At 41.5% G+C, this 12,187-nt stretch overlaps 1 protein-coding gene across 1 annotated transcript; it reads left to right on the top strand.

The window, feature by feature from the left end:
• Positions 1-1,933: 1,933 nt before the first annotated feature.
• On the top strand, positions 1,934-7,003 carry LOC146561086 (phosphoglycerate mutase 1-like). Its single transcript, XM_085296854.1, has 4 exons — positions 1,934-2,219; positions 2,884-3,158; positions 4,233-4,413; positions 5,803-7,003. The coding sequence occupies exons 1-4, from the start codon at positions 2,081-2,083 to the stop codon at positions 5,970-5,972; spliced, it is 765 nt and encodes a 254-aa protein (XP_085152980.1). The 5' UTR covers positions 1,934-2,080; the 3' UTR covers positions 5,973-7,003.
• Positions 7,004-12,187: the final 5,184 nt, after the last annotated feature.

Raw genomic sequence — 12,187 nt, 5'->3', positions numbered from 1 at the left:
AGATCCGTTTTCTTGAGTTCTCTTTACACTGAAGGTTTTTGATGATATCCATGTGGTTTTCATTGACTCATCAGAGGCTTGTTCCAGTAAATCAGCTTTCAGACACTGTTCACATGCACAAAAAATGCTGTTCCTCAATTTGCCCACTGAATACTTAGTAGTATTGCAGTATTGTAAAAGATAACATCAGAACACACAAGTCCATATTTAGCAAAGAGGACCATTCTTGGGGCTGACTAGCTTCACTGGAAATTTCTAAGAAGTAATGCAAAGGCCATTTTGGATTAGTTTAGATCTAGAGCATGACCACAAGATTAAAAGTGACAAGACAACCAAAATACCAACATATGTTTATCACTCATAAAGACTTTGCTTTAAAAATGTAGCAAAATATCTGTCAAAAGTAGGATGTAACAGTGGATGAAGGGGAAAGGTCCCATTTACTGATTCAAGTCTAACAATTCTAGTTGTAACATATGGTTGTAATGAAATGAAGAGGAGAAACATTGATGCAGCAATGTGTTAAATAAAACTTGAAAGAACCAGTGACTGCTGAGTGTCACTGATTTCTCAACTTGGCTCAACATCCAACTCTTGGCACCCAAGACTCCAGACATGATAAGGAACTCTTTGAAACACCGTCACAAATGGCTGGTTATCAGGATTTGCACAAAAGCGGAGTATACGACTATAAATATACTGTGTTTCGTCAGGTTTGCAGTGAAACATTTGATATTAAATCTGAAGCTGGACAAAAGTGAAGTTTCTTCACTGGACGTTTAGGCTTGCCAGATAAGTCAGACATTACTTAGATTCTGATTTTATTTGTTATTCATGAGATTTTATTCAGTATGTCACACAACCCGTCTCTCATATCAGCTCCTTTTTGTTGTTTTATTTTGCTCTTTTCTTACAAACGCGGTTACTTAACCTTTTAGTTCTTAAGAATCTCTCTATAAATACACAACTGCTACATTTCAGTGTCACGGGGGTGATCCTGGTCATTTCCCCATTAAAGGGAACTGTTAAGCTTTTCTTTATGGTGGCTGTGGCTACAATGTAGCTTGCCATCACCAGTGTGTGAATGGGTGGATGACTGGATGTGTGAAGCGCTTTGGGGTCCTTAGGGACTAGTAAAGCACTATATAAATACAGGCCATTTACCATTTCTTTATTTCCTATCATGAAAAATTATACCAATTACTGAAGTGGGTGTTCATATTACAGATGAACAAATAATAAAGTCATCATATATACAAATAATCTCTGTAATCTCTGCTGGAAAATAAGAGGGGCTGTTAATAATTTGGTTGCCAGGCACTCAGAAGCATAGCATCTCTATCCAACTGCTGTTCAAACTTTCTGTTTGTGAAATGCAACCAATGAGAAGACAGCTCAACAAATTATGCAATACTTCTAATAGAGTAAATATGAAACGGGTATTGATAGCAATAGATTTTAAATGTATAGCCATTTCAGTAAGCAGTAGCAACAGTTAAATGTTTTATAGGCAAAGCACAAACAGGTAAAATAGAGATGCAACCAGATTATTGCAAATGCAAATGTCCATTAGAGAATTAACTTCTTTGCCTTTCTTACATGCTGCTTTCTTACACTGTACCCATAAAATATAATATAAATATATTCATATTTCAAATATAAAATATGTTTTGTAAAGTATTAACTAATCGCCAGATAGATAGATAGATAGATAGATAGATAGATAGATAGATAGATAGATAGATAGATAGATAGATACTATTGAAAAGACAAACAGCCTAAAGAAAATCAATAGAGTACAATGTACAACATGAAGGTCGGAGATTCTCCACCGTTCACTCCCACCTCGCCCATTGGTTGATAAACATCATTCTGCTGAGCCTCATTGGTTCTGAAAACCAGGAAGTGGGGGAGTAGCCAATCCAAGGGATAAAACGGTTTGACAGCAGCAAGTGGAGTCGTCTATGTCTCTGGAGTTGGGGGGTATAGATTCGGCATCCTCAGCATCCTTCAAAAAAATACTTAAACTAACTAGTTTTCATTGACTGAAGCAATCGGCTGAGACATATCTGTATCACTCATGGCAGCCTACAAATTAGTGCTGATTCGTCACGGAGAGAGCAACTGGAACCAGGAGAATCGCTTCTGTGGGTGGTTTGATGCAGATCTGAGCGAAACAGGTGAAAAGGAGGCGAAGAGGGGAGGACAGGCCCTAAAAGGTGAGGACGAACCGATGTGAAGTCTTCCTTCATTCCGTATGGTATCGCGCTCTCGGCAACTAGCAATTGCATAACCGCATACTTTGAGCGCATCGGGTCATATACCGACCCCTGACCGTGTGCAGACGTGCTGAGGCGATGCTTTTATGTGGCTGCATTGCAACAGAAATAAAGGCCTGCAGAGCAGAGAGGGGAAAAAAACCTTCAAAGTAATGTATTTAGTTAAATGTTCATGCAGCTGGCTCTTTCACCCAGCTTCAATCAGAAGACCTAATTTTTTACGGCTCAATAATAGCTAGACTTCTGAGCCCCAACCAAAATAGTCAAGTCATTTTTCCGTGCAGTCATACCAAACAGCGGTTATTGTGTTATAATTAGATGCTTTTCATTGTTATATGCACCATACCTTCTATTATAAGGTTGAGGTTTTTGACTGCAGAGGCATATTGGAGACATCATCTTGAGCTCTGAGCAATCCTAAATGTAATTTCTGCAAGGCCTGAGATACAGGCTTATCTCTCTCTATACCATCATTGGCATTATTCCAGGTGTTATTCATAAACAGCAGAGTGAAGAAATGTAATAACTACACAACTATGCAAGAAATATATATTTTACCAGACAAAAAAACCCTGCAGTGTCTCACACTCTATGAATCTCACAGATGCTAGCTTTGAGTTTGACATTTGCTACACCTCCGTGCTGAAGCGAGCCATCAGGACACTGTGGCTGGTTTTGGACAGCATTGACCAGATGTGGGTGCCTGTTCATCGGACATGGCGGCTCAACGAGCGTCACTACGGAGGCCTGACGGGGCTAAATAAGGCAGAGACTGCTGCCAAGCACGGAGAGGCTCAGGTGAAGGTCTGGAGGCGCTCATTTGATATCCCACCTCCTCCCATGGGTCCAGACCACGACTACTATACTATCATCAGCAAGGTAAGATATCATATTGGCAGTGCATGAACACAATCAATGAACTTTGCTGACGTCCGAGAGAAACAATGGTTTTGTACATATTGACTTTCTTAATCAAGTATCTCCAAACAAACGTAACAAAAATGAGCCACGACTTGAACATATCTCTGAATCCAGGCCTAACCAGCTTTATGAGAGAAATCAGCAGAAATGGCACAAGTGTTTAGAGAGAAAATAGTGGATTTAACATCATGTGTCTCAATCTTTTTATCTCCAGCATACCGGCTGGCAAGTTTGGCTATGCTACACCCAACACAGCGGAAATGGCGTTCATACGAATGAAAAAAGTGGCACAAAAAGAGCCCAGTATGACGTGAGGGTTAAATACCACAACAGTGCATAAATCAAGCATGGCCACCACAGAGACGTAGTAGGTTACTATTTGCCAGTAGGAGCCTTAATGCTATTGCCTAATACTAAGTTCAGTGTGAGTTAATGTATGACTGAAAGAGTTCTTCTGCATTCAGGTTCAAAGTTCAAGTCAAGGTAGAAACAAATTTCTCATGTCTTCCTTTCTATTTTTGAAATGTGTAACGTCGGGTTGCGTTTAGTGGTTGAGAGGAGGCGGCAAAACACCTAGCAGGGTAGCCAAAAGAATACACACTCACGCTGGCGTTGGGGATTCCACAGTGTGTTCTTTAATATACCTTCTCTTCATCAACCATATAAGCCCGGTTGAACGGCTGCAGCTTAACAAACATAGCGCACAGTGTTCGTACAACCCATAACGTTGCAAACAAAGGTGTCTGGAGAGGTAAAACATAAAATCCGTCCCTCCTCATGTACTAGCGTGCAAGCACATGTCCACACCATCACAGAGAGAGAGAGCAGAGAGACCAGTGGCACACACTGATGACACCATCAACCCTCGACTTGGGTGTCTCAAAGGGACACCACACCATAGTGGCTGTTACAAATGTAATATAAAAAAAAAAACGTGGGTTTTTTGGGTGGGGGGTAAAATAAAGCTTAAGATGCTATCTCAGTTTTTTGTTCTGTTATTTAGTTTGTACAATGAAGTTGTTATGTTTGCAGGATCGTCGTTATGCAGACCTGACTGACGACCAGCTTCCTTCCTGTGAGAGCCTTAAGGACACCATTGCACGGGCGCTGCCCTTCTGGAACGAGGAGATCGCCCCTCAGATCAAGCAGGGAAAGCGGGTGCTGATCGCCGCCCATGGTAACAGTCTGAGAGGGATCGTCAAGCACTTGGAGGGTGAGTAACACTAAAGCTTCACTTAGACTTCTGCGAGAAATCTACATTCTCTGGTTACATCCTAACTGGTGATGTAACCAGAAACTCCTTTTATCCCTACACCACAACCTTTCAAGCAATTCACGTCGTAGTATGCTTGCAGTTACATTGTAGTTACATTTCTCAGGAGGTCATGTAGAAGGTTGCAGCGCAGTGTTAAAATGGGGTTCTGGTTATAGTGTAAGTTACGGCGGAAATCTGATGCAAAAGTATGAGTCACATGGAAATGTTTTAAAATTCAGAATTTGACTTGGTAGGTTCACAAATATATATTCATGCTTTAATGTTCAAAAAACACATTATTTTCTCATACTGTTCACTGCTTAATCACCTCTACTTTATATGTTATGTTTATGTATTTGCTTGAAACTAGCGACTGAGCCCAGAAACACGTCAAGAAAGTGTTTACTGAAACATAAGTAAACATAAGTCTTTTTTGTAAGCATAGGGGCACCCCCCCCCCCCCCCCCTCCTCATCCTTCAGAAGAATGCACGTTTAACCCTTTATTGACCAAGATTCATACAAAATGTTTCTTAGGAACAGTTGAATTCTCTATCTAGCCCAACTGCTTGAGAGGAAAGGTGATGTGAAGTTCACATGGTAAACTCCAGGTGGAGCTGTTTCTTCTTTTTTGTTTGTTTGTGCTCAGACAGCATAGCCTTGTGAATCCATTATGATACCATAAATATCCCCGTAAAGCTTGTCTTTTCTTCTTTCCACAATCATTTGAATTTTGTCTTTAGCATAAACAGTTATGCAGTTACAGTCATTTTAAAGTTAAGGTACTTCTGCATTAGCTTTACATTTTCAGCACAGACGCCATCCCTGTTATTTAGACTGTCTCTGCACTTCATTTTAGCTCCTTTCCTCCCCATGTACCTTTGATGATGAGTGTTGACACTTCACTATATATCAGTTAAGATGTGCTTTGACAATCTTTACAATAGGTTAGGGTTTTTTCCAGCCCTGGTAGGCCATATCGGTAGAGAGCACCCTCACGAACCTATTCTATTTTGTTCTGTAGGATGGCTTTAAATATGAAAGAAAAGAAAAGCAAATTAAGGGTCCCCCCTAGGCATCAAGGGTGAAGAAGTTAAGGCCCCCCTTCCAAACAAAAGGGTGTTCCACTTGGCTAGTTGGTTATTATAAGCTCCTAAGGACCGAAAGATAAAATAAACAGACATTAATGAGGGAATATAGCTATAGCTAAAAGCCTAGGCTAGAGGAAAAAAACAAAACAAAACAGGATATGGTTATACAGAGAACTGGGGAGTACCCTGTAGTCAATCACTCTGTCAGCAATTGCAGTAATTCTGTACAAAATGACATTTTGTCTGTTCTTTTTGTAGGAATGTCAGATGAAGACATCATGGAGCTGAACCTGCCAACAGGGATCCCTATCCTTTATGAGCTCGACAAAAACCTGAAGCCAGTGAAGCCAATGCAATTCCTTGGAGACGAGGAGACTGTACGCAAAGCCATGGAGGCCGTTGCTGCTCAGGGAAAGGCCAAGAAGTGAAAAACACCATGAAAGCTCCCTTTGTGTTCGATGGAACAGGTTGTCCCTAACAGCTGGCTTTAGATTAGTGTTTCCTCTAAATTCTGATTTATTTTTAGTTGTAATATGTGATGAATATACTGTAGTTTGCTGTCTGTTTGTACAGTACAGGGGAGCAGTAGACAGTAAATGACTGATAAACATTAGAGCCATGGAGCGCATGACTTTCAAGAGATTGTAAATATTTTTGCCTAATTATTACATTATAATCTTATATTCTAACCTTTACAGTGCAAGTATTGAAAGAGAATTAGCAATGCCGTCAAAAAAGACAATAACTAGAATATGTAATTTATGTCCTTTTTCACTAATGACAGAATTATAACACTTTGTTTTTGTTGTTACATGAAACAGGTCTTTGGTTGTGACATCGTTAAGCAAATGGCTGTGATATCTGAATGCCTTTAAATAGTAAAAAAGCAGAGGAAAGACTAAAATCCACGTATCCATTTTATGCTGCAGGCAATTCCAAGGTTAGCAATACTATTTACATGAAGAGATGAGGTCTCGGTTTGCCTCACATACAATACTGCTACTTTATTTTGGTGAGAGACTAGCAGCGGTTAAGAAATTATACCTGTTTAGATGGCATTGTTATTTCTCTGGGTGACCTAGGATACTGGGATATTGTGGGGTATTATAAATTAATTTAAAATATAGATTTTTTACATAAATAGTACCACCAAAGTGTACAGAAGTTATTTTCTAAGTCATTAATTTCATGCTTTTCACTAATAACAGGATGTAATGTTACAATCTCTTGAGAGCAGGATGGGATGATAAGGAAAGGCTAACAGTCCTTTTCTCTTATTTTGCTTGTCTATGATTGAAATATATGCTGTCTCCTATGTTGTTGCTGTCTGTGTTATTTGTTGACATTTTGAATGGTGCTATGCTGTGTGTTTTGCACCGTACATGTGATCAATCCACTGTTTAGACAATGATATTGTGACAAATGAATCATAGGAATAAAGATAAAAGGTCTACATTTATCATTGCACTTGTTAATGTGTTTCTTTCTCCTCATCCTATTCCATCAGCTGACCTTGCAGCTGATTTTAGACCAGCTAAAAATGTGTGAAGTGGTACAAGCAGTTATTAGTTTTTGGGGGGAATTACTTTTTCACACAGTGACAGGTAGGTCTGGGTGGCTTTTTCCCCGTAATAATTGAATTTAGATCTGCGTTTTGTATTTACTTGGGTTATCTTTGTCTAATATTAAAATGTGTTTAATTATGTGTTTGGTATGTAAATGTAACAAATATCCAAAAGTAAAATGAATGAAGCATGAAATCTTGGTGGTGGTCAAACCACAGTTTACTAAGAGGGTATTTTTTTTTGTCCCAGGGGCATATTGTATTTGCAAGACATTTTCCAGAATTAACCATTTCTCATGACGACCTCGAAAAAAATGAAAAATTACAATGTGGGTTCTAATAGATGGATTCAGCTCTATTTCTGGAGAAACTGATCAGGAAGGCTGGCTCTGTGGTCGGCATGAAGCTGGACACTCTGGTGACAGTGGCAGAGAAAAGGACATTAAAGAAACTGCTGGACATTATGAACAATGCTGGGCATCCTCTGCACACGGCCATTAACAACCAGAAGAGTCTGTTCAGTGACAGGTTGCTTCTCCCCAAGACAAGAACTAACAGACTTAAAAACTCCTTTGTCCCACACGCCATCAGACTGTTTAACTCCTCTCTGGAGGGGAGAGGGAGGGGGGAACAACTAAGCTGTAGTGCCTCTTCACCTCACTGTACAATACCTTGTGCAATACTTTTTGTAAATAGTCAACAGTGCAATAGACTCAATACTTGAAATGTGCAATTCACTTGTATTTTTATTTTTTATTCCTATTTATTCTATTTATCCCCTTTGTATATTTTATTTATATTTGTCTCTGTATTTATATGTGTGTGTGTGTGTGTGTGTGTGTGTGTGTGTGTGTGTGTGTGTGTGTGTGTGTGTGTGTGTGTGTGTGTGTGTATGTATGTATGTATGTATGTATATATATATACATACAGTGGGGCAAAAAAGTATTTAGTCAGCCACCGATTGTGCAAGTTCCCCCACTTAAAATGATGACAGAGGTCAGTAATTTGCACCAGAGGTACACTTCAACTGTGAGAGACAGAATGTGAAAAAAAAAAAATCCATGAATCCACATGGTAGGATTTGTAAAGAATTTATTCGTAAATCAGGGTGGAAAATAAGTATTTGGTCAATAACAAAAATACAACTCAATACTTTGTAACATAACCTTTGTTGGCAATAACAGAGGTCAAACGTTTACTGTAGGTCTTTACCAGGTTTGCACACACAGTAGCTGGTATTTTGGCCCATTCCTCCATGCAGATCTTCTCGAGAGCAGTGATGTTTTGGGGCTGTCGCCGAGCAACACGGACTTTCAACTCCCGCCACAGATTTTCTATGGGGTTGAGGTCTGGAGACTGGCTAGGCCACTCCAGGACTTTCAAATGCTTCTTACGGAGCCACTCCTTTGTTGCCCGGGCGCTGTGTTTTGGATCATTGTCATGTTGGAAGACCCAGCCTCGTTTCATCTTCAAAGTTCTCACTGATGGAAGGAGGTTTTGGCTCAAAATCTCACGATACATGGCCCCATTCATTCTGTCCTTAACACGGATCAGTCGTCCTGTCCCCTTGGCAGAAAAACAGCCCCATAGCATGATGTTTCCACCCCCATGCTTCACAGTAGGTGTGGTGTTCTTGGGATGCAACTCAGTATTCTTCTTCCTCCAAACACGACGAGTTGAGTTTATACCAAAAAGTTCTACTTTGGTTTCATCTGACCACATGACATTCTCCCAATCCTCTGCTGTATCATCCATGTGCTCTCTGGCAAACTTCAGACGGGCCTGGACATGCACTGGCTTCAGCAGCGGAACACGTCTGGCACTGCGGGATTTGATTCCCTGCCGTTGTAGTGTGTTATTGATGGTGACCTTTGTTACTTTGGTCCCAGCTCTCTGCAGGTCATTCACCAGGTCCCCCCGTGTGGTTCTGGGATCTTTGCTCACCATTCTCATGATCATTTTGACCCCACGGGATGAGATCTTGCGTGGAGCCCCAGATCGAGGGAGATTATCAGTGGTCTTGTATGTCTTCCATTTTCTGATGATTGCTCCCACAGTTGATTTTTTCACACCAAGCTGCTTGCCTATTGTAGATTCACTCTTCCCAGTCTGGTGCAGGTCTACAATACTTTTCCTGGTGTCCTTCGAAAGCTCTTTGGTCTTGGCCATGGCGGAGTTTGGAGTCTGACTGTTTGAGGCTGTGGACAGGTGTCTTTTATACAGATGATGAGTTCAAACAGGTGCCATTCATACAGGTAACGAGTGGGGGACAGAAAAGCTTCTTACAGAAGACGTTACAGGTCTGTGAGAGCCAGAGATTTTCCTTGTTTGAGGTGACCAAATACTTATTTTCCACCCTAATTTACGAATAAATTCTTTACAAATCCTACCATGTGAATTCATGGATTTTTTTTTTCACATTCTGTCTCTCACAGTTGAAGTGTACCTCTGGTGCAAATTACTGACCTCTGTCATCATTTTAAGTGGGGGAACTTGCACAATCGGTGGCTGACTAAATACTTTTTTGCCCCACTGTGTGTATATATATATATATATATATATATATATATATATATATATATATATATATATATATATATATATATATATATATATATATATATATCAGACACAATGAGAAAAATAAGTTTGTCAGAGGGAGATCCTTTTGGCACTCTTGGCTTAACACAAGAGGGTAAGCTAGTTATATATATATATATATATATATATATATATATATATATATATATATATATATATCGATTCACATCGATTCACTGATCCACACTACCAGGCTATACAGCAATGACATTGGAATGTCGTTCGGACTGGAGAAGTGTAGTCGGATGGTAACAAAGAGAGGGAAGGTAGTCAGAACTGAGGGGATTGAACTACCAGAAGGCAACATTGCAGACATAGAGGACAGTTACAAGTACCTGGGGATCCCGCAGGCAAATGGGAACCATGAAGAGGCCGCTAGAAAGGCTGCAACCACCAAGTACCTGCAGAGGGTCAGGCAAGTCCTGAGGAGTCAGCTGAATGGTAAGAACAAGATCCGGGCCATCAACACATACGCCCTGCCCGTGATCAGGTACCCTGCTGGGGTAATAAGCTGGCCAAAGGAGGAGATAGAAGCCACTGACATAAAGACAAGAAAGCTCCTGACCATGCATGGAGGGTTTCACCCCAAGTCCAGCACCCTGAGGCTGTACGCTAAGCGGAAGGAAGGGGGCCGGGGACTGGTGAGTGTCAGCACCACAGTCCAGGATGAGACAAGGAACATCCAAGAATACATTGGGAAGATGGCCCCAACTGACCGAATGCTCAGTGAATACCTCAGGCAGCAGAAACCCAAGAAAGAGGAGGGAGACGAGGAACCATCATGGAAGGACAGGCCCCTGCACGGTATGTACCACCGGCAGATAGAGGAGGTGGCTGATATCCAGAAATCCTACCAGTGGCTGGACAAAGCTGGACTGAAAGACAGCACAGAGGCACTAATCATGGCAGCACAAGAACAAGCTCTGAGTACAAGATCCATAGAGGCTGGGGTCTATCACACCAGGCAAGACCCCAGGTGCAGGCTGTGTAAAGATGCCCCAGAGACAATCCAGCACATAACAGCAGGGTGCAAGATGCTAGCAGGCAAGGCATACATGGAACGCCATAACCAAGTGGCCGGCATAGTGTACAGGAACATCTGTGCCGAGTATAACCTAGAAGTCCCGAGGTCAAAATGGGAGATGCCCCCAAGGGTGGTGGAGAATGACCGAGCTAAGATCCTGTGGGACTTCCAGATACAGACGGACAAAATGGTGGTGGCTAACCAACCGGACATAGTGGTGGTAGACAAACAGAAGAAGACGGCCGTAGTGATCGATGTAGCGGTTCCCAATGACAGCAATATCAGGAAGAAGGAACACGAGAAGCTGGAGAAATACCAAGGGCTCAGAGAAGAGCTCGAGAGGATGTGGAGGGTGAAGGTAATGGTGGTCCCCGTGGTAATCGGAGCACTAGGTGCGGTGACTCCCAAGCTAGGCGAGTGGCTCCAGCAGATCCCGGGAACAACATCGGAGATCTCTGTCCAGAAGAGCGCAGTCCTGGGAACAGCTAAGATACTGCGCAGGACCCTCAAGCTCCCAGGCCTCTGGTAGAGGACCCGAGCTTGAAGGATAAACCGCCCGCAGGGGCGTGCTGGGTGTTTTTTTATATATATATATATATATATATATATATGTATTTCACCGTCATTGTGGATGTTGGGTATCGAAGAATCCATAGGTCCGTCATCCTATTCATGTAGCCCCTTCCGCCGGGGTTACTTGCGTAGTAGCATTCCAACAACGCCCTGTTTTCGTCTCTTGCCCACCGATGCCTTCTTGTTCCAGTAGCCCACTTTTCCCCAGGGTGCCCTGGTTCCTCAACACCTGACGCGGACCTTGTTGATCCGGGCGACGTCCGAGCCGGCATGCCTTCATATTTATCTGTCTCGCTCATGTCTGCGGTAGGCTTGCTTAGCATAGGGGGTCTAGCCTTAGGACCCTTACTGGATACAGACGCCCCAGGCAGGAATCGAACTTCCTCTGTTCCAAAGAGCGCAGTCCTGGGAACAGCTAAGATACTGCGCAGGACCCTCAAGCTCCCAGGCCTCTGGTAGAGGACCCGAGCTTGAAGGATAAACCGCCCACAGGGGCGTGCTGGGTGTTTTTTTTTTTTTTTTTTTGTATGTATGTATATATAAAATAATTTCCCCCAGGGATCAATAAAGTATTCTGATTCTGATTCTGATATATATATATATATATATATATATATATATATATATATATATATATATATATATATATATATATATATATATATATATATATATATAACAATTCTGTAACTGTAACTTCGGTCGTTGCTGTGCTTTTTTTTTGGAAGTCGAATTTCCCAGAGGAACCCACCCGAGGGATTAATAAAGTTCTATCTTATCTTATCTTATCTTATCTTATTTCGGAAGCACTGGAAAAAGACTTGGGGAAATAGTTTAAACATCTACAGAAAGAATTCCTTTAAAGTGAAATACTTTTGAAC

This window comes from Mchenga conophoros, linkage group LG13 (genome assembly GCF_057382185.1).
Source record: "Mchenga conophoros isolate Kocher_MC1m ecotype Shallow Benthic linkage group LG13, M_conophoros_male_GT1.1, whole genome shotgun sequence".
NCBI lineage: Eukaryota > Metazoa > Chordata > Actinopteri > Cichliformes > Cichlidae > Mchenga > Mchenga conophoros.
This window is presented reverse-complemented; position numbering and strand designations above follow the sequence as displayed.